General features: G+C 47.3%; 1 protein-coding gene across 1 annotated transcript in view; it reads right to left on the reverse strand.

The window, feature by feature from the left end:
- LOC146801715 (aquaporin-3-like) overlaps positions 1-20,095 on the reverse strand; it is a 45,976-nt gene that overhangs the window by 8,357 nt on the left and 17,524 nt on the right. Inside the window, exons 3-4 of the mRNA XM_085624034.1 lie at positions 12,157-12,294; positions 1,412-1,530 (exon numbers count right to left, since the gene is read on the reverse strand). Of these exons, the coding sequence (XP_085480160.1) occupies positions 1,412-1,530; positions 12,157-12,294 (257 nt within the window). The remainder of the gene's footprint in view (positions 1-1,411; positions 1,531-12,156; positions 12,295-20,095) is intronic.

Below are 20,095 nucleotides of genomic sequence, written 5' to 3' on the forward strand. Positions count from 1 at the left end.
CATGCAACCCCTCCTCCCAGAGCCTTATTAGGCAACGGGCACCCCACCCTCTGGGACTAAATGAAATTTAAAATAAAAGAGAGAGGGACCGGTCCCCACCCCTTCCCAAGCCTTCTTGGGCCCCAGGGACACCACCCTGTGGCCAAAATCTAAGGAGAGGACCTTGTTTCTCCCCCCCCCCCCTCCTCCCCCCCAAATAGACTCTGCATGATGCCGGAGCCAGCATTGTTCCCGCCTGGAGGGAGCAGTTGCTTTTAGCATGCTCCATCCAGGCAGGAGCAAATGCGCTTTGTTTACCTGCCAGGAGTATGGGTAGCAAAACAGAAGTCTGCTTGAAGCGGGCGCGCGCATTTTAAAATCTCCCGCCAGCTGGCAACAGACATAGGGGCCTATTAGGAAATTCCGCCTGCCACCCTAGCGGTGCTGGGACTGGGACCGGCCACCAGTGATGCGGCAGTCCCGCACCTGCAATTAGGATGCCACCGTGGCGGTGGCATCATCTATTCCCAGCATTGTGGCGGGCGGTGCTCACAGCACCAGTCGCCACAATGCTGTGGCTGCACTGTGTGCATTTACATGCACAACGTGGCAGGCACTGTGCTGTTCCTGCCACGTCGTCCATGCAAATGCGTGCCCCCACCAACATCCAGGGGGCCCGCAATGGGCCCCCAACTCAGGAATCCGCATGCCTTCCCGTGGCGGCCAAAATTATTTTTCTAAATTAACTATTCATTCTAAACATTAAAATGTATGCCTATACATTTTCTAATTTTAAGAGAAAGAGAAATATTTCACTTTTAGGAGGGAGACAGCAATGGTATCTTTTCAGTACATTTGCTAGAGATACATTTAACACTCAATTAAACTAAATTGGATTTATTTAGATAGGTGGATATTTAAGTTAGTCACCTGGATGGACTGAAAACCAGGCATGAACCTGATCAAAGAAGACTGATTCAAACATCACACATTCTCTATTAATATGTGCAAATTAAAACAAGCAGGGTATACGCATCTAGTGCAGGTCTAAAATTTCACGTTGAACACCCATTCCTCAGTTAAAAGTTACATTAATAACATTTTAATAACGAGCAGAGAATGACATACAATATGGAATATTGAATCAGGAAATAAAAATAGTGGCTGGAAAATTACAAAAAGAAATTAATAACTTTCTTGCTTTTGCATTATATAATCTACATAGGTAGCTCCTGCCAATATTAAAATCATTGTTAGATTTAAAGGCAGTTCCAATTCATTTTGCAGTACTCCCTGCATTAGATCAGGACAGATCTCAGTATTAACTCAAATCGATCAAGGGCCTTCCTCAGGCAAAGTTTACCCCCGAAGCCTTCGGGGATAAACTTCTTCTCATTCCTCGAGAAACACCAATAAACTAAATCATTCTGACCTGGTCTGTAAATCCATTGATAACACTGAGGTGTTCCGAAGGGTAGGATGCAAAGATCCCAGCTGTCGCTTGAGGTCCCGCCACGGTCCAGTTCCCACCACTGTACACATGCAGAGCATCTGGAGAGGAGGGAAAAAAGTAGGGGATCTCAATGCACCATAAAATAAAGTTAGCATTCAGTACTGTGGATACTAAATGACTTCACACCCATATTCGGAAATTAGCTATATAGAGGGAACCTTAACAGGCTCACTATCTGGGGATTTGGCTTTATTAAAAATTTGCTGGTGATAAAAGTTTACTATATCACATTCTGCTGCTCTGACACTCACCATCATATTGACTTGGACTGCGTACCGGATTCACCAGAGACTACAAACTCCAACTCCAATATGGTAACCGTACTGCATTTTATAGGGTGTGGAGCGGTCAGAGTAGGATGACTTTGTGAAAGTAGTACTGTGCTGCCAGAATTTAACAGAGGTGACCACATGATTGTTATTAGAACACACACTTCTCTCTTTTCCTGGCCAGTATGCAAAACCTTTATCTGATGTCCAGTATCACCAAGTCTCTGGACATACTGTGACCGGTGGAGCACAGCTTAAGATTTATTTAGTTTGCATGTAATGTTCAAGGAGGGTTGGAGAGACGAGAAGGTAGGCTAACCTCCTGCATTGGTTTGGTGATAAGGAGCTTAGTATTATCTATTGACAGGAGCTGGAGGAGGGGAATGAGGCTGGAGGGGAACCTTGTTCTGCAGCGAGAGAACTCAAGGAAAACGATGCTTGATCTTTAGAGGTGTGAGTGTTACTTGCCGACTCAGGAATGCATGTTGATGGTAACACTGCTCTATCAAGAGAATTTTCTCAGATGTACACATGCAGCAGAGGATAAACAAATAAAATGATGAAATGGAAATGGCAAAGCTTACCCCGGTCTATAAGGAACATGGGGTTCAATGAACCTCCTAGTGAGCAAATGTGTAAAATCGCAAACTTGTGAGGTGAAACTATTGCCATGTGTAATGGATTAGCATATATACCAGAGCGACTGAGCTAAATACTACAGACAAACAAGTCAAAGACAAGATTGATCCTTTTACTCCATAGACATTTGGTGGGGAGGAAGCGTGAAGGCTTGGAGTAACAGTAGAGGGGTTTGGGGATTCTAGTGTGTAGTCAGTTCATCAGAAAAAAGCGTTTGCTTATGGTGGAGCACTTGCCAAGAGTTGTTCCGCTCGATAACAAAGATATGGTATGGTCATTCTTGTGGTTGAAAGCCTAAATCCATTCTATTTTTTACAAGCACTACCAAATGGTTACTTAAACTTTTGGGGCCCAGGTTGACTACAGCATGCATGCAATGCAAACTCTAAGAGTACCTTCAAAATGCACAATTATACGTCTCTAGGCCAATGTTTGCCTAGTGACATTCTAGAAGATATTCCCCCTACACTGACAGCATAATGCTGGGGCTGAGAAGTGTCTGCACTCACCAGGACACTACACGTAGATTGAGTGGCGTGTGTGGTTGTTCCACGATGCCTGAACTCCACAATATATGCCAGTCAGATGCAACCCATGATCACTACTGACTCTGTGTTCATTACAATTGTGTTATGCAGCTTCACGATCTAGAGGGCCTAATAGGCTTGAGAGTGACCAGAATCCCACATTGAGAGTACGATGGCTCATGGCTCATGGCTCCTCGCTCCTCCTCCAGCACTACTTTGAAAATTTGTGGCAGGCACTGCCACCCAGGTCAACTCACATTAGTTTGGCAGCAGACTGATCATTTTCCTTGTGTTTTGAGAATGCTTTTTGTCCTTTGTGGTATGAGGGAATTGTGGGCCACTGGCTGCATCTTTTGGCTTACTAACAATAGACCAACACCAGGTTTGATGTTTTCGTTGGTTATCACAGAGTGACTGTATGTGCTAGTCCTGAGAAATGCCTCTGAACCCCAAGTTGGGTCACTCCAAGGCAGAAATATGATGACCATTTAAAAGGGAGCATTTTTTCTAGATTGCCCTGAACGTTTAAAAAAAATCTTGGGTGGGTGAGGGTTCTTGCCCTTAAAAAAGCATGTTTCCACAACACTTTCCATAACTAGACGTACTCTTGCGTGTTCAATTAACGAGGGTGCAGTACATTTCTTGTTGGGTTATTTACTCCTAGTATCAGAGGATTGCATATGTTGGTCATTATACCTCCCTCAATTGCAGATCCAAGAGCAGCTCATGGTATAGCACCACATCAAATTCGGGGTTGTTGCAGGGATTCTGCTCAGGAAAAGAACTAGGCTTGGAACCTTATAACAGAGGTCTTCAAACTTTTTTATTCTGCACCCCCACCCCATCCAGTGTAGAAAGAAAATTCGCCGGGCCCCCCTCAAAGTTTTTCACAATTTTTCTATTTAACTAGCAATGTTAAATATGTCTAGACTTATTTAAACATTGCAGCTAAGTTCTGTCACAGTTTTAGAAATGCAAACAAATACATGATTCCCAAACATACTATTTCGGTGAGACAGGCCTTTCTGATGTGTAAAAGTATCCACAGTGTGGTTATTCGAAATGGTAGTGGGGGTATCGGAGAAAATTTGAAGTCCCTGCCCTTTTGACACCTTCTCCCAGCCAGGATTTAAATGACAAAGGATGTTAATGATGGCCCATTACAGACTTACTTACGGCTGCTATTTTTTTTTTTTTTACTCTGAAAACAGCATAATGTTTCTTCTGGCCAGAACCTTTTCGCCCCCCCCCCTTCCCCTGGGATGACTTGAGGCCCCCATAGGGGGGCCCGCCCCCTAGTTTGAAGACATCTGCCTTAGAACATAAGCATGTAGGGACTAAATGACCATACTACCCAAATATCTAATGAGCTCGAGTCCAACTAGCTATAGTACCTCATCTGCTCTCATTACCTTACCAGAGGAACAAGTGAATTGGTACGCCAGAGCACAACACTCTTGACCCTCTCAGGGAACGCTGCAACAGGACACACCCTTTTGCTCCCTCACTGGTACTTGTCCACAATAATATAAACAAGAGACACAAAGAAAGATTAGAATATTTATTCAAACTTTTGTGTCCTAAAATGCACTATTCGTGCCACAATTAAAAAACAAATGCATACTACAAATACTGTTAGCATGGTCAATAAACCATAGGTCATAAAAAGCCCTGTCATATTAGAAGACAGAATATCATAACCCCCCCTCTCTTCTACTGAAGCTAAATGATTATATCTCAAAGATCTCTGGGATTAGTTGTGGAGCCCATACCTTAGCATACATAGATGAACATTCTACATCTCAACTGATGTAGCAATCTCATTTATGACAAAATGTTTGTGCTCACAAGCAGCAGCTGCATGCTCGTGTTATGTCTGATTAGAGAGAAGGGGCATTGTGTTTTTTTAACCTTATCTAGCATGTTCAGACTAAATCCCAGGAAAACAAAAGAATGCAAAAACATGCAGGTTCTATGTGAAAGTACAATGTGGCACAAAGCAAATGTGTCTACATACAAACGTGGGCAAAAGGAAATGGGGCCTACAACGTGCACACTTCGGGGAGCATAGGGGAAAAAAACCCATCTCAGTCACTAACTTGCCGTCCTGGAGCCACGCGTGAGAAAAAGATTCCATCATGGGCGATTGGTGGAATTTGGCCAGAACTCAGAATTACAAGAGTAACGTAGAGTCACCAAAATTCTGCTGGCGGAATAGAATATTTCAACCACCCCAATATCAAACCACTTGCTGTAAACCGAAGAGATGCTGATGGCTGAAACATGTAGCTCTTCCACAGCTGGCCTGTGTGCGTATGTACGAGAGATTTGCTGGCTCACAGCCCCCAAGGCAGCCCACAGTAGGGCCCTGGGATTTTAAACTTAACCTTCTGTAGACCACATGGATTGGTCCTAGGAAGCAGTTTTCAAACTGGGTGGGCGGGAGAGGCGTCTGGCACCTTATCTGAAGAGCCAGGATGGTGCTAAGCTGGCTGAGGAAGCTTCAGTCCATCTCCTTAAGCCACTTTACAAGTGTCACTAAAACCAATAGCATTACTCCAAGGAACTTGGCACCATTTGCTTTTCAAAGGGAACAACTCATTTCAACGAACAAAATGTTAGTTTGAGAAAATGAAAGTAAAAAACATACTTCTTTGCAAAAATGTTAGTCCTAGAGACGTTCCCCCCAGTCCCCCATGTCCAAAATGCATTCAGTTTGTATACCAGATTTATTGGGGGGGGGGGGGGGGCGGTGGTGGGTGGAGAGGAGCAGAATATGTTCCATATCGCACTCTGAAGTGTTTGACTTGGTTGTATTGCTTTACACTACAATAAAATGAAAAGCACAACCGAATACCAGCGTTGCTGTTTCTTGGAGGGATGCTTTAAGCTACGAAACGTTTCAGAGTTTGATTCATTTTAGGAAGGAAGCATTTTAGCAGGGAATTAATTTACACGAGAGGGGCATGAATAAAAGAATTGGCAAGATCATTCGCTTAAGGTGTCCTGCACCACCACCCAGTGGAAGAACTACAAATGACAACTGTGCTGATATAGGATGCGGGTCAATTTGCATGGTTGGAAACCCATACTTTCAAAGAACGCAACTCCTCCAAAATGGCAGAGTACCTACACAACTATCCATCTGCCTCTACCCACTCCCCCACTGCTTAGCAAATTATTATATCATTTATATAGCACTAACAACCCCTAGGTGGGACTCAGTAGTGCTTACCTATGAATACCACGCACAACATGTGTGTTTGCTTGGAAGGATGTTTGTTTTGATCCTATGCATGCATGCCATCCTGCCCGATTCAGGGCAGAGACTACAGATTTCAAGGCTAGTCTCCTGCCTCCTGATTCATGCATGCAAAAACTCGATTCCTCAGCAGGCTTGAGCCAAAAGGGACTGGTCTTATGTGATTCAGCATATGCACCACCAGTAACCTGCTCCTGAAAGGACAGTGCACCATATTTCTGTCAATCTCCATCTGCCTGCCATAGCGCTTTTTTTCATGCTCTTGACAGGTAAGGAAAAACCAAATATCTGCATTTCTGATATCCGATCCAGGAGCAGCAAACTTTCAAGTCCCATACATGCCAAATGACCCGATCCAGGCCTCAAAAGAAGTCTCTGGGAGAAATACATTCTCCCGATTATGCATTTTTTTTTGTAAATCTCCCCCTTTCCTCTTCTAAAATGTTGGCATATTTCTTATTGTTAGAATCCGGGTTCTCTGGTTGGCACAGGTAGGTAGGTACTGGTTACAAGCAGGGAACCTCTAGTCAGGGTAAGGGGTTACACTCCTAAAATAACCCCTGCTCACCCAATAGGTTGCTTCGCGCGAGCAGACAAGGCTTATCTCAGAGCGTTATAGGTTAAGCATTTGTGAACACATACAGTAACCAAGTGACAACACTACAAATGGACACCACACAGGTATTTATATTTAAAAATAAGGATTCTTTATATAGGGTTATCACAAGACCATTAAACGATTAAAAATACACAATACGGTTGCTTAGTTGGTAGAAGATTGCTTAGTTTCTCTTAAGTTCTTAAATGCGACACTTTAAGTCAATGTACCTTAGATGCGACACGCAGGGCAACGAAAGTGTTGCAGCGATGCAGATGCTTTGAAGTTCTTGGTGCAAAAGAAATAAAGACGGGATCTTCCAGATGCGTTACGCTTCTCCGATGTTGCGAGAAGGCTCGACTCGATGCGTCAGCTACAGCGGCGTCACCTTTGGCGAGATGCGACGACAGCGGCCTTGGCAGCGGCACTTTTCTCCGACGTTGCGAGACGCTTCCGCTCGATGCTGCAGCGGCGACACCCCTTCTGCGAGATGCGACGACAGCGGCTCCGACGGCGGCATGCTTCTCCGTGGATGCGAGGCGCTTTTCTGGATGCGGTGCAATGCGACAACTACGATGGCGACACGCTTCTTCGGCGTTGCGAGACACTGCCGGAATGATGCGAGACACCTCCGCTCGATGCGATGCTGCAGCGGCGACACTCTCTGCGAGATGCGACGGCAACAGCTCCGACGGCGGCACGCTTCTCTTCCTTGCGTCGCGCTTCCAGCTCCTTGCGACACGCAGTCCCTCAGAAGGCCCAACAACAGCAGCAGGCACTTCCAAAAGACTCTGGGGAGCTGGGGGTGAAGTCCACTGGTCCTGGGACTTCGTTCAGGGGGCAAGCTCAGTCCAAGCTCTTGGAGATCTTTTTAAAGCACAGGTTGAAGCAAAGTCTTCAGTAGTCTTACTCCTCTCCTTCAGCAGCAAGGCAACCACTGCAGGCCAATCCCCCAGGTCATGGACAGTACTCCTCCTACAGCTTTCCCAGTTCCTTCTCCTCTGGCAGAGGTTCTTCTTGTTTCAGCAGGATCTAATTTCTTGGGAGCAGGGTCCCAATACTTATACCCCTAATTCCTTTGTTCCTCTGGGGTAGAGGGGCCTTTGCCCAGTCCAAACCAGTTCTTGAGCACTCTGACATGACTCTGCCTTTCTATTCAGGGTGCAGGGCAGAGATATCAGCCACTCCACAGGGGGTGGAGCCAGCATTGTGGTAGCAGAGCACAACCCTATTCAGAGCCCAGGTGAACTCCTCCCACCCATCTGGCTGCCAATCTTCCTATTCACCACCAGGCTACCTAGCCCTGCCCCTCTGGATTTCCCCAGCCCTGTCACTCACACAACCAGACAGGCAGATACACATCATAGCAGAGGCGGGCTGAAATGGTCAGGCAAGCAAATACCAACTTTCTAAAAGTGGTATTTGCAAACACAGAATATTAAAATAAACTTTACTAAAATATGTATTTTATTATTCTGAGTTCAGGCATACTAAACTCGAATTTCTACCATGTTCCCTGGGTCTGTTAGGATCATAGAATGTAACAATTCTAGCAGCCCATTCTGGCCTATGGAGAACAGGTAGCCTTACAATAGTGAAAAACGAAAATGGCTGTAATTCACTATTAGGACATGCCACACACATCAGGGCTTGTCCTACCTTATGCTTACAATGCACCCTGCCCTTGGGCCTACCATAGGGGTGACTAATATGAAGTTAAGGGAAGGTTTAGGGACTGGGAAGTGGGTGCACTTGCCCAGTCAGCATGACAGTACCAGACTGCACGCAGGTTCTGCAATGGCAGACCTTAGACACATTTTACTAGGCCGCTTCTGTGGGTGGCACAACCAGTGCTGCAAGCCCACCAGCAGCATTTGTATTTACAAGCCCTGGGCACTCTTGGTGCACTTTACTGGGGTCTGACAGTAAACCAAATAAGCCAATCATGGAATCCAACCAACATATACATTTTACATAGGGAGAGCATATGCACTTTAGCACTGAACAGCAGTGGTAAAGTGCCCAGAGTCATAAAACAGCCAACAACAGGTCAGAGAAAATACAGGAGGAAGGCAAATATTTCAGGGATGACCCTGCAAAAAGGGCCAAGTCCAACACTTATCTGGGAAGTGTTTCCATGGAGGTGTAACCACAGAGGTGCAGTAATTGTGTTAATAGATGCAGAGCATAGCACTGTGTCGGATGATGAGGCGTAAGAGACAAACATGCAGTTTTACGTCTTTCATTATGCAGTTAACTTTGAACAGCTCTGCAGGTCTCTTTATGGTAGTCCATATGATATAGTCTGCTTAACTGGTTATTGCACTGGGTTGTCCACTCGCGGTCCCGAGCTGGCATGGTTGGAGAGAGAAATTGAGAAATCTTTTAGGATCTACATTTATCTTCATCCCATATTTGAGTGTCTATGTGAAATGTAAACAGGTGGTCAGATTGTATAGATATTTGGGACCTGCAGTGAATGGACTATATGGAAGACCTCCAAATTTGTCCAGTAATGTGGGACAGAGCTCTCCAGTTATTCCATACATATTCATTTGGTGAAATTTTTTGGGGCTGTTCAGTGTTGGTGATGGACAACCTCATGGCAGATATCTTATGTGAATATAATCGGTATAAGTTACAATTTGTTGCCGACTGCTGCAGGTTATGGTTTTAGTATTATTGTGGGCAATAGCGGTTATATGTGGAAGAACAGGATTATTTAATGCCACGGCAAACCACAGGCCGACCCTTTTATGCATAACTGCATCATGAAAGCAGTTTGCAATTTGTAGGTTGCAAGTGGAGGATTGCGCTGATGGGTGCAATGTTTTTCTGAGCTCTGTTTCCAGGGTGCAGTTATCTAGAAAACAGCCATGTTTCCATCGGTTTTCAGAAGTGTATATGCTCCTGGGTGCTTCTAATGCCGACATGGAGTTCCAGAACTTAGCGGCTTGTCCTGAGAAAGCAGTGCCTCCTACATTTTTATTATGTTAAGGTGGTATGATTAGTGGTGCAAACCAAGAGCACAGTGTTTTGTTTGTATTGCTTGAATTTAACTTGTAGGTTTAACAATCCTTTGCCTTGGGAGGCTCTGGACAATGCATAGTGCCTTGAACGTTGCCCATCAGCTATAGGTAGCCAGTGGAGCAGTTGCAGGACTGGAGTTATGCGTTCGCTTACATGTAGTTGGAGAAAAAGCCTTGCAGCAGCATTTTGGAGGAGTTGTATTTTGTATACAATTAATGCAGGTGCGGCAAGGTATATGCTGTTGCCATAGTCAAGCTCAGAGGTTACAACCCGGAGGATGGCTTGCAGTTTATGTGAGCATGAAAGGTACGGGAAGATGTGAAGTAATGTTTTCATTGTACAGAAGGCAGTCTTTGGATTCTGACCTACTCTTGATACCTCACGCTAACAACATTACACAGTTATTCATAGATTTTTTTTCCCCTGATGTTGATGGAAGGGCTCCAAGCTCCCTAGGCCATATGGTGGTAGGCTGATAGTTTTACCATTCTCCACATGTCATAATCTGTGTCTTTGCTGTATTGAACTTTAAATGGTTACTTATCGTCCATGCATTTATGGCATAAAGGCAGTCGTCGAGTTTTGATTCGTAGAAGTCTTCAGTGCGGTCCATTTTTTAAATGATTAGGTGTCATTTGCAAAGTTGTATCAGGTGAGGTTGAATGAGTTAATCAGATTTGGTAAGCGGGATAGGCAGATGTTGAATAGGGGGGATTGGATGGGCCCCTGAGGAACGCCATAGGTTTGTGTGTTTGGAAGTTATGTGAAAGGAGGTAGGGAGACAACACTTTGAGATTAGAAGCAATCAATTTTAAAGGATTGTCATGAACTCCGATACTGTGAAGTCTTTGCAGTGGTGTGTGGTGATAGACATTGTCAAATGTAGCTGATAAATCCAGAACTCAAACAGGCGTTCAAAAGTAAACATTCTTTCATAACTGCAAAATACATTTTAAAATGAATTACTGTCTGAACACAAAGTCTCTTCAATACACAAGCAGTAACAGTGAAGGTGTCTCTGCAGAGTTCAAACACATTCATTTATCTGACAGCTTGCAGGCCTTTCTTATATTAATGAGGCTATTACATAACCCAGATGTCCCAAAACTACTCAACACCCTTAATCCTTCACTCTTCTGTGCACCTCAGACCTCCCAAGGCTCCTCAAACTATATACTGTAGTATGTACCTTCTAAGAATCTATAGCCCCGCTGAACTCCTCAGAAAAAACATTTGTACTGCAATCACCTCACAACCCACTGAGCCATATTTGAGTGAAATGTATGTCTCATGGGACAATCAGTCCCATGAGACATTAAAGGGATAGTTCGTGGAACCCCAACCCTCTTTCATCAAGTAATAACTCGCTCAAGAATACCAGATCAAGGAATACATTTTAAAGATAGATTTGAAAAATCAAAACCATAGTCTAGTGAACACAATATGAATTGTATCCAAAATTAAGACAAAATGGCATCAGCAGCATTCACTAAAAGCACGAATACATTTATAGCAATTCCTCCCAGTTTCTGCTACTTCTAAGCACCAAGTTAAATCTAGCACAGCAGATACTCAAACCTATTTTGAGTTTGATGGCTCATGCCTGTTTAAATAGAGCTATTCTTGCCGTTCAAAGCCAGCAGCACTGAAATTCAGCAGGTAAAAAGGCAAAGGCTATGTGTATCCCCAGCAGCCTGACACCAGAGTCTCAATACATTTTGACCAGGCCTGTCCCAGTGTCACCTGGTGTGAAGGGTTCCTCTATGACCCTTCTCTCATTTTACTTGCTTTTTATACTATGATTTCATGGTTAGAGAAAATCTCAAAATAAGCAATCAGAGTGGTGTGATGACTTTTCACTTATTTTTAATCTGCAAGACGTATTCTGTTGAACAAGAGTTAACAAGACACAGTTATCAACCGTCTAGAAATACTTCAGAAATCAGTAACAAATAATGCAAGACCGCACAGCCTGCACTTAAATAAAATACTGGGAATATAATCAAACAATACTTGATTATCATGTGGAACATAACATAAGTTACATGTACTTTCTATTATTCAGATACTCACTTTTGGTTGGTTGACACCTGTAACCTATGCAGGGCAATACTCAGAAGAGAAAAGACAACATTCACCATAATAGATTCTGCACATCTTACAATGGAAAAAGTAATGTTAACTTCAGCATTTTTATCTATTTTTGTTCCTCCACTGTCTCCACCATGCTAGATACTGGGTAACTTTTATGTGAAAGGGGAAAGAGCTTCAGGCATTCACACCATGTTCATGCTACACAAGAAAGAAATAAGGTCGGCCTTGTACAGGATTTCACTTACCAAAGTAAAGCGCAAAGACAATAGCTGCTCCAAAAAAGGCCCCCAGGAATTGAGCAAGGCAGTAGACAAGCATCAGCTTAAAAGTCATCCTTCTCAGCAGGAACATGGCGAGGGACACTGCCGGGTTCAGGTGAGCACCTGCATGTGTGCAACTAACAATTCAGTGCCAGGTCATGGTACAGGAACTAACAAGAGACTAATGAGTAAAACATAAAATCCAATAGCTCAATTGTTTGATTTTACATTTTAACAAATGCCTGGAAACAAAGCCAGACTCCAAGGCAAATACAAAATAATTGACATGCTAAGAAAATCGAATCAATTTGGTACACCGCCCTTTTTTAGGTTTTGCTACAAACTGCTTTATTGCCTGAGAGAGCTCATATTACCAGTAATTATGACAAGCATTATCAAAAACAACATTTCAGGCTTTTAATTGAAAAAGCAAGTCGGACCCATTGTTTTGGCACAGCTTGCTCTTACTAAGTGTAGTCCCACTAGCTACTGTTTCCACCCTCCCTACCAGGGGCGGTTCCTCCTAATGGGCAGAGGAGTGTGGCCCCACCTGCTGCGAGCACAGCAGGTAAGCACAGATTAATAAAAAGCCCATTTACATTTAATTATTCTGTGTGCTGCCTGCCCGTGTTACAGCGTGATTGTGATGGTGGGGGCAGGACAGATTTCTCTGGATTGCAGGATGACATGGCAGACGCCGAGTGCACATGACAGTTTGGCTGGCTGTCTATAGCCGGCCAATCTGACATGCGCACTTCAGAGCATGCAATCCCAGCGATGTAAAACAGTTGTGGGATTGCAGGCACAGGCCCCCAGCTTTAAAATAAGTGCCGAGTTAGTCTGCTCCAACCAATCTTGGAGCTGCTTAGTGGTTGGATTTACTGCAGGAAGTTAATCAGCCTCCTACCCTTTCCAGCTCGTCCGGGAGAGACACCAGCAAGCAGCATCTCCGTGACTTTTTTCAGCATCTCACCGATTTTAAAATATTGCCCCTGAAGTAATGTTTCTGCACGTTCCACAGTTCCAATTTCAAATGTAATTGGATTTCAGACCCTCTGATCCACAACGGCTCACTTTTAGGACACACATCGCCCAGCAGTTCAAGCTCTATATGTTCATAATTTGAGACACAGGGAGGCCCTCATTCAGGATTCGGACGAGCCCTGTTTTGCGACCTCAGTCGTCCCACATTGCGAGGACGTGCCTACTTTGAACACCAAACAGGTTGGTTTATGGTCCACTCCAAAACGCTACTCCCTGTAGACTTAAAACGTGACATGGAACATTCCGCCAATAAGGAGCTAATTATTCATTTGCCATCCAATATACCCACACGTTTTACCCCCAAAAAGCTGTAGCAGCTGGACCGCTTTATGCCCATGATTTGTGGCACTTCATGCACCCCCACCCAAACAACCTGATCAGTCTCCCGTTGAGAATAACTAGTGGCCAGATTTATGTGGGTCCCCACTGCAGTCCATAGAGATGCTTGGCATGGCTCCACAATACCATGGGAAGGACTCAGAACAAGAAGTGTCCACTGGCAGGGGGCCCTTACTGCACTCTAAAAATAGCACCCGACCTTCGAATTTTCTACTAAAAACAGCTATCCCACTGAGTGGACACGGTTAGAACGGTCACCTTTTAAAGTTGACCTCTGAGGGCTAAGCCTTCCCTGGGGTTGGAGGGGAATGAGGGTTGCACATTTCTGAGAATGAAGCTCCCTGCAACAGAGAGACGCCCTGACTAAACACAGCCATCTCTCTTTACTATATATTTAAAAACTCTGCACTGAGTGTATAATAAGCTAGTAGCTGCTAATCCTGGAACTCAGATTACTCATTGGTGCCACCTTAAGTGAAGTGTGAAACATGAAGTGGAGAGCTACTGTGGGACCCAAAACGTAAGCAGCCTATGGGGGAGGGGGCTATCCAGAGATCAGAGTGTCCCTCTTATTAACGGTCGCCTTCTGCAACACAGAACCCCAGGAGCGAGACCAGGACAGGACGATTGGCAGAGTGGATCTGCATGCCCCTTGTAGGGAGTGGGAGGCTGGGCAGCAGGTATCAAAGGAGGGTGCCCCTGACCAAGGGCCCCCACTAGTCGCAGGCACTCCAAAGTCGAGGCGCAAAAAACAAAGCACGGATGGCTTCCAAGATGATGCGCTCATCATATGACCTCTGCACAAAATGCATTAGCAGAGACACTTTTATTATTTTAAATGTCGTTAAACGAAGGACATGGGGGTGGGGTGGGGGGGAATTTGTGAATGAGTTGACTCCCTCAGAAGAGGAACTTCGCATAGGTACGTGGAAATGAAGTCGGCTCTGGGTAAAAGGCGGGTGAGGATAGGGGTGGTCTCAAGTGTAACAGAAGGAGTCACTCCTCACTCAAGAGCCAGAAGGAGAAGAGAAGACAGAGAGGAAATGGTGGGCAGGATAGAGGGAAGTCCAGGGGCTAGAGATGGGTAAAGGAGGCGCAGGGCACATGGTAGTAGATGGGTAGACTGAAGTGGAGCCCTCGGGAAGAGGGAGAGGCTCGTAAGCTAAGCGAGGCAAGGATGAGAACTACAGGTCCAGGTTAGTAGGTGACAGCGGTGTCCCTCTGAAGAGGAAGAAGGTGTGGAGCAGGTGCGTGCTAGACGAATGTCTTTGGTGTGAACTTCTGGGCTCTTCCCTGAACTTCACCTTATAGACTCTTCCACAGAGGAATTCTAAGTCAATTACATCCCCTGGCACAGTCACATAAACCCCACTCCACCAGTGAGCACAAAACCATCCACAGAAGCACCTGTGGAGTATTCCACACTCTGGATTTGGTCTTATACACAGGGCACAGGTGCTGCTCTGGCCCCAGACACCTGTCACAAGGTAGCGCAACTTTATATAGTACCAAACCAGCACCTACGGATGGCTCACCGGATGCTTACTTCGGATGGGAGCGCCAGGTTTCATTTTAAAAGCACCTACTTTTGCGTTCGTGGCCTCCAGCACTTTTCAGGCAACAAAAAAAGGTCAACATAATTCTGTGATTAATGTTCTTCCTGGATAGAGATTAGAGTTTTGTCTACTGAAAGTTTTGACTCATGGTAAGATAGCGCAGAGGGTTAATATGCCAGCTGCATAGAACGTGCACCATGCAGATCACAAATTGCATATAAGCTAAATAGGTCAGTGGGTTACTGCTTGTGTCAGAGAAATCGATGGAATAAGCTGAATGCAAACTGCAAGGTATAGATTAGAGCGTTATGATTGTTGCCCCTTGAACCTGCTCCCAGGCAGGTCGCTCCTCACGCCGCACAGCACCACCTGTGTGTCGCTGCCCTGAGCCCGCTGCTGCCTCCTGTTGATGGTTCGAGAATGCGCTCGCTCTGCCCCTTACTCTGTTAGCCCTGCCTTGATTGTGCCCTCTGCTCTTGCATTGTTGTTTTTCACCTGTATTCTTTTTTTCTGTACTGTTGCTCTGTTATTGTGCCCTTTGCCCTTTTTTGCCTTCTGTATACCCCCCGCCCTTCCCTCTCGTTTTTCCTGCCGCTGAGTCCCCTGCGGCCCAGCCCCCCTGATCGCCCATTCGCTGCCCCGCTCCCGCCTCCCAGCTGCTCCTCCCTCCCACTTCCCCTTACATGGTGTCACGCCTAGGGCAAGCCTGTCTGCGCCTGGACCGCGCCCAGCGACAGACCCCCTGGCCCCGGCGAACGCCACCAGACGCCGCCAACGCCCTCCACACACTCAACACCAGACGACCGCACACCTGTTTCCTGGCTGCACCGAAGCACACCAAAGGACCATTCGCCTGCCGGAGCTGCAACTTCACCAGCCTCCGAGCCGCCACACCGCCCACCGTGACAGGACACAACCACCACCTCAGATGCATACTACTGAACACCCGCTCCGCACACAAACATGCCGTCGAACTCTGGGACCTGCTCGACACATCCTCCCCAGATGCCTACTTCCTGACAGAGACCTGGATGAACGCCTCCTCGGCACCCGACATCGCCATAGCCATCCCGGACGGCTACAAGATCTCCCACAGGGACCGCACTAACGGAATAGGAGGTGGAATCGCCATCATCCACAAGAACACCCTCAGGGTCTCGACCAGCACAGACGACACCCTCAGCACCGCCGAACACCTGCACTTCCAGATCCACACCGATCCCAACACCACCCTCAGAGGAACTCTCGTCTACAGACCCCCCTGGACCCTGAACTCAGTTCAGCGACTCCATCACCGACTTAGTCAGCACGCACACCCTCGCCTCCGCAGACTACATCCTCCTCGGAGACCTGAACTTCCACCTCGAGAACGACACGAACTCCACCACCCTGATTGACAACCTCGGACTCAGACAGCTCGTCACAACACCCACCCACTCTGCAGGCCACATGCTTGATCCCATCTTCTCTGCAAGCCCCCACGTCACCTTCAGCCACACCACCGAACTCCACTGGACCGACCATCGCTGCATCCACTTCACCTTCCGGAAACCCACCACACACCACTGCACTCAACAGATCCCCCGCCGCAGCTGGAGCAAAATCACCGAACACCAGCTAAACACCACCCTCGCCCGGAGCCCACCCCACCAACGCCAACACCGCCGCCTGCAACCTCAGGCATTGGATCGACAACTGCGCCAGCACCCTCGCCCCGATCAAGAAACCCTCCAACAGACACACTAACAAGAAAGCCAGCTGGTTCACCGCAGACCTCCAGGCCTCCAAGCAAACCTGCCGTACACTAGAAAAGAAATGGCACTGCGAACAGACGCCGGACAGCTACGCAGCCCACAAGAACGCCATCCGTAGACACCATCTCCTCATCAGATCCGCCAAAAGGGCCTCCTTCAAGGATCGACTCGACAACAACGCTTACAACAGCAAAGAGCTCTTCAACATCGTGAAGGAACTCTCCAACGCCAGCTCCAACACCAACGACATCCCACCATTGCAAGACCTGTGCGACTCCCTTGCCACCTTCTTCCATCGCAAGATCACCGACATCCACAACAGCTTCAACAACCTGACCGCCCGACACCCACTGACATCTCAGACCCCGCGGCCACCACTCACATCGATCCCCTGCTCACCTGGACCCACATAATCAACAACGACACCATCAAAATCATGAACACCATCCACTCCGGCTCTCCATCAGACCCATGACCACACCACATCTTCTACAAAGCCAGCGCCACCATCGCACCCCATCTCCTCAAGGCCATCAACATCTCCTGCGAGACCACGACCTTTCAGGAGAGCTGGAAGCACGCCAAGATCAACGCCTTACTCAAGAAACCCAAGGCAGACCCGAGGGACCTCAAGAACTTCCGGCCCATCTCCCTGCTCCCGTTCCCACCGAAGGTCATCGAGAAGACCGTCAGACAGCTGACCCGCTACCTCAAGGAGAACAACATCCTGGACCCGTCCTAGTCCGGATTTCGCACCAACCACAGCACCAAGACTACCCTCATCGCCGCCACCGATGACATCAGGGCCCTGCTGGACAATGGCAAAACCACGGCCCTCATCCTCCTGGACCCATCATCCACCTTCGACACGGTCTGCCACCGCACCCTACACACGCGCCTCCACAATGCAGGGATCCGAGACAAGGCTCTGGAATGGACCACCTCCTTCCTCTCCGGCAGAACTTAGAGCGTCCGCCTTCCCCCTTTCCGTTCCGAAGCCTCCGAGATCATTTGCAGCGTACCCAAAGGATCCTCCCTCAGCCCGACACCGTTCAACATCTACATGGCACCGCTCGCCCACGTCGCCCAACCTCAACATTATCCCCTACGCCGACGACACCCAACTGATCCTCTCCCCCACCAAGCACCCCCTCACAGCCAAAGCCAACCTCCATGAAGGAATGAAAGCAGTCGCCGAGTGGATGAAGAACAGCCGTCTAAAGCTGAACTCGGACATGACAGAAGTCCTCATCCTCGGCTCCACTCCCTCAGCCTGGGACGACTCCTGGTGGCCCTCCGCACTGGGAGCAGCACTGACACCCACCGACCACGCACGCAAACTGGGGTTCATCCTGGACTCAACACTCTCCATGAACAAGCAAGTCAACGCCGTCTCGTCATCCTGCTTCCGCATGCTCCGCAAGATCTACAGGTGGATCCCCACCGAAACAAGAAGAACGGTCATCCAGGCCCTCGTCAGCAGCAGGCTGGACTAAGGAAACGCCCTCTACACAGGAGCCTCGGCCAAACTCCTGAAACTACTACAACACATACAGAACGCCTCTGCACGCCTGATCCTTGACATCCCTCGCCACAGCCACATCACACCACACCTGAGAGACCTGCACTGGCTTCCCGTCAAGATGATCACCTTCAAGCTCCTCACCCACGCACACAAAGCGCTCCACAACATCAGACCGGCATACCTCAGACGACTCACCTTCTACACCCCGAACTGACAGCTCCGCTGACCTCGCCCACTCCACTGTCCCCCGCATCCGAAGACCGACCACCGGGGACAGATCGTTCTCCCACCTCACCGCCAAAGCCTGGAACACTCTCCCCATCCTTCTACGGCAGACCCAGGAACTACCAACCTTCAGGAGGCTCCACAAGACCTGGCTATTTGAGCAGTAGCAACCCCCCCCCCTTCCACCGTGCTGCCTTGAGACCCTCAGGGGTGAGTAGTGCGCTCAACAAATGTCTTGAATGATTGATTGATTGCCCAAGTCTTTCATGATCCTAATGCTGAAAAATTGTTAATTTGGGTAGAAATCAATTTTTATTATTAAAGAGAACACCCAACCATGCTTCTCCACAGCTAAGACTCTTAAACTATACTGCCTAACCGTATGAATGACTCCTACACCTTGTAGTCCTCTAACATTTCCTATACACGGATTTACCCATTTAAGTTTCATTGCCTCTGTATGCATGTGTGATGTAAAGTTCTCAACACTCTATACTGGTATGAGTGGCACTATAAAGTCAATCAAATGAATCTACAAGAGAATGGGTATGAAGACTTGAGGGGCACTGTTAATGGGTGGTTGTAAGGGAATCTGTGGCGGTGGTGGTCACTGAGGCGCACCAACAAACATTGCCGCACCAGGAGCCACCAGCACTAAAGCCGGCCCTGCCAGCACCAGACAGGCTACGACACAGCCCGGGATTCCCCTGCCGGCGAGCCATGCCAATCTGCCCACAACCTAACTCCACCCCCGATAATACCAATCCAGCACCACGACTCATGAAAATGAGTGCATTTTAAAGCATGTAAAAGAACTCGCCCATCTAAAGAGAGCGTATGTGTTTGAGTTAACGCACATAACATTAAGAAATCAGCACCTGTTGGTCACAACACATCAGTCTACAATGGCTAAGACAGCCCTTCTGGCATTGCCCTATTCCCGGACAGGCTGCCCAAGAGGGACTGTCACTTTCAGGCTCGGAGATTTACAGTGTAAAACTGCTTGCTCGTTCCCACGTGTCGCCTTGGAGTGCTTCAGGAGCACCGCGAGTGGCATTAGATTAACAGGGCACCAGTTAAGCTGGGCACCAGTTAAGCTGCACCAGTTAAGCTGGGGTAGTGCCAGTAGATTTTTTGGCAGGCTTGGGAGTCTGAAAATACACTTTCACACCCCCACCCGCTGAAACCCCCTTATGACGGTCGGGCTGGTTTGCTACTCTTGCTTGCCTGGGAGCACTCATCCCACACTTTTATGCCCCAGCACTTTCAAATGTCACCAGCCGCCACTGCTCCCTACTTGCCAAAACATGAGGCTAGAGAAGTGGATATTGTGTAATTTCTATGGTAATCTGAAAGGACATAAAATACTCATGCAAATTGTAGACAGGATGATGAATGTAGTACAATGGTGATGCTCCTAAAACCATTAGGACTCTTGATCGTGTGGAGGAACACATCCGTCAGGGTGATCGTTTAACACA

The sequence above is a fragment of the Triturus cristatus genome, chromosome 8 (assembly GCF_964204655.1).
Source record: "Triturus cristatus chromosome 8, aTriCri1.1, whole genome shotgun sequence".
In the NCBI taxonomy this organism is placed as follows: Eukaryota; Metazoa; Chordata; class Amphibia; order Caudata; family Salamandridae; genus Triturus; species Triturus cristatus.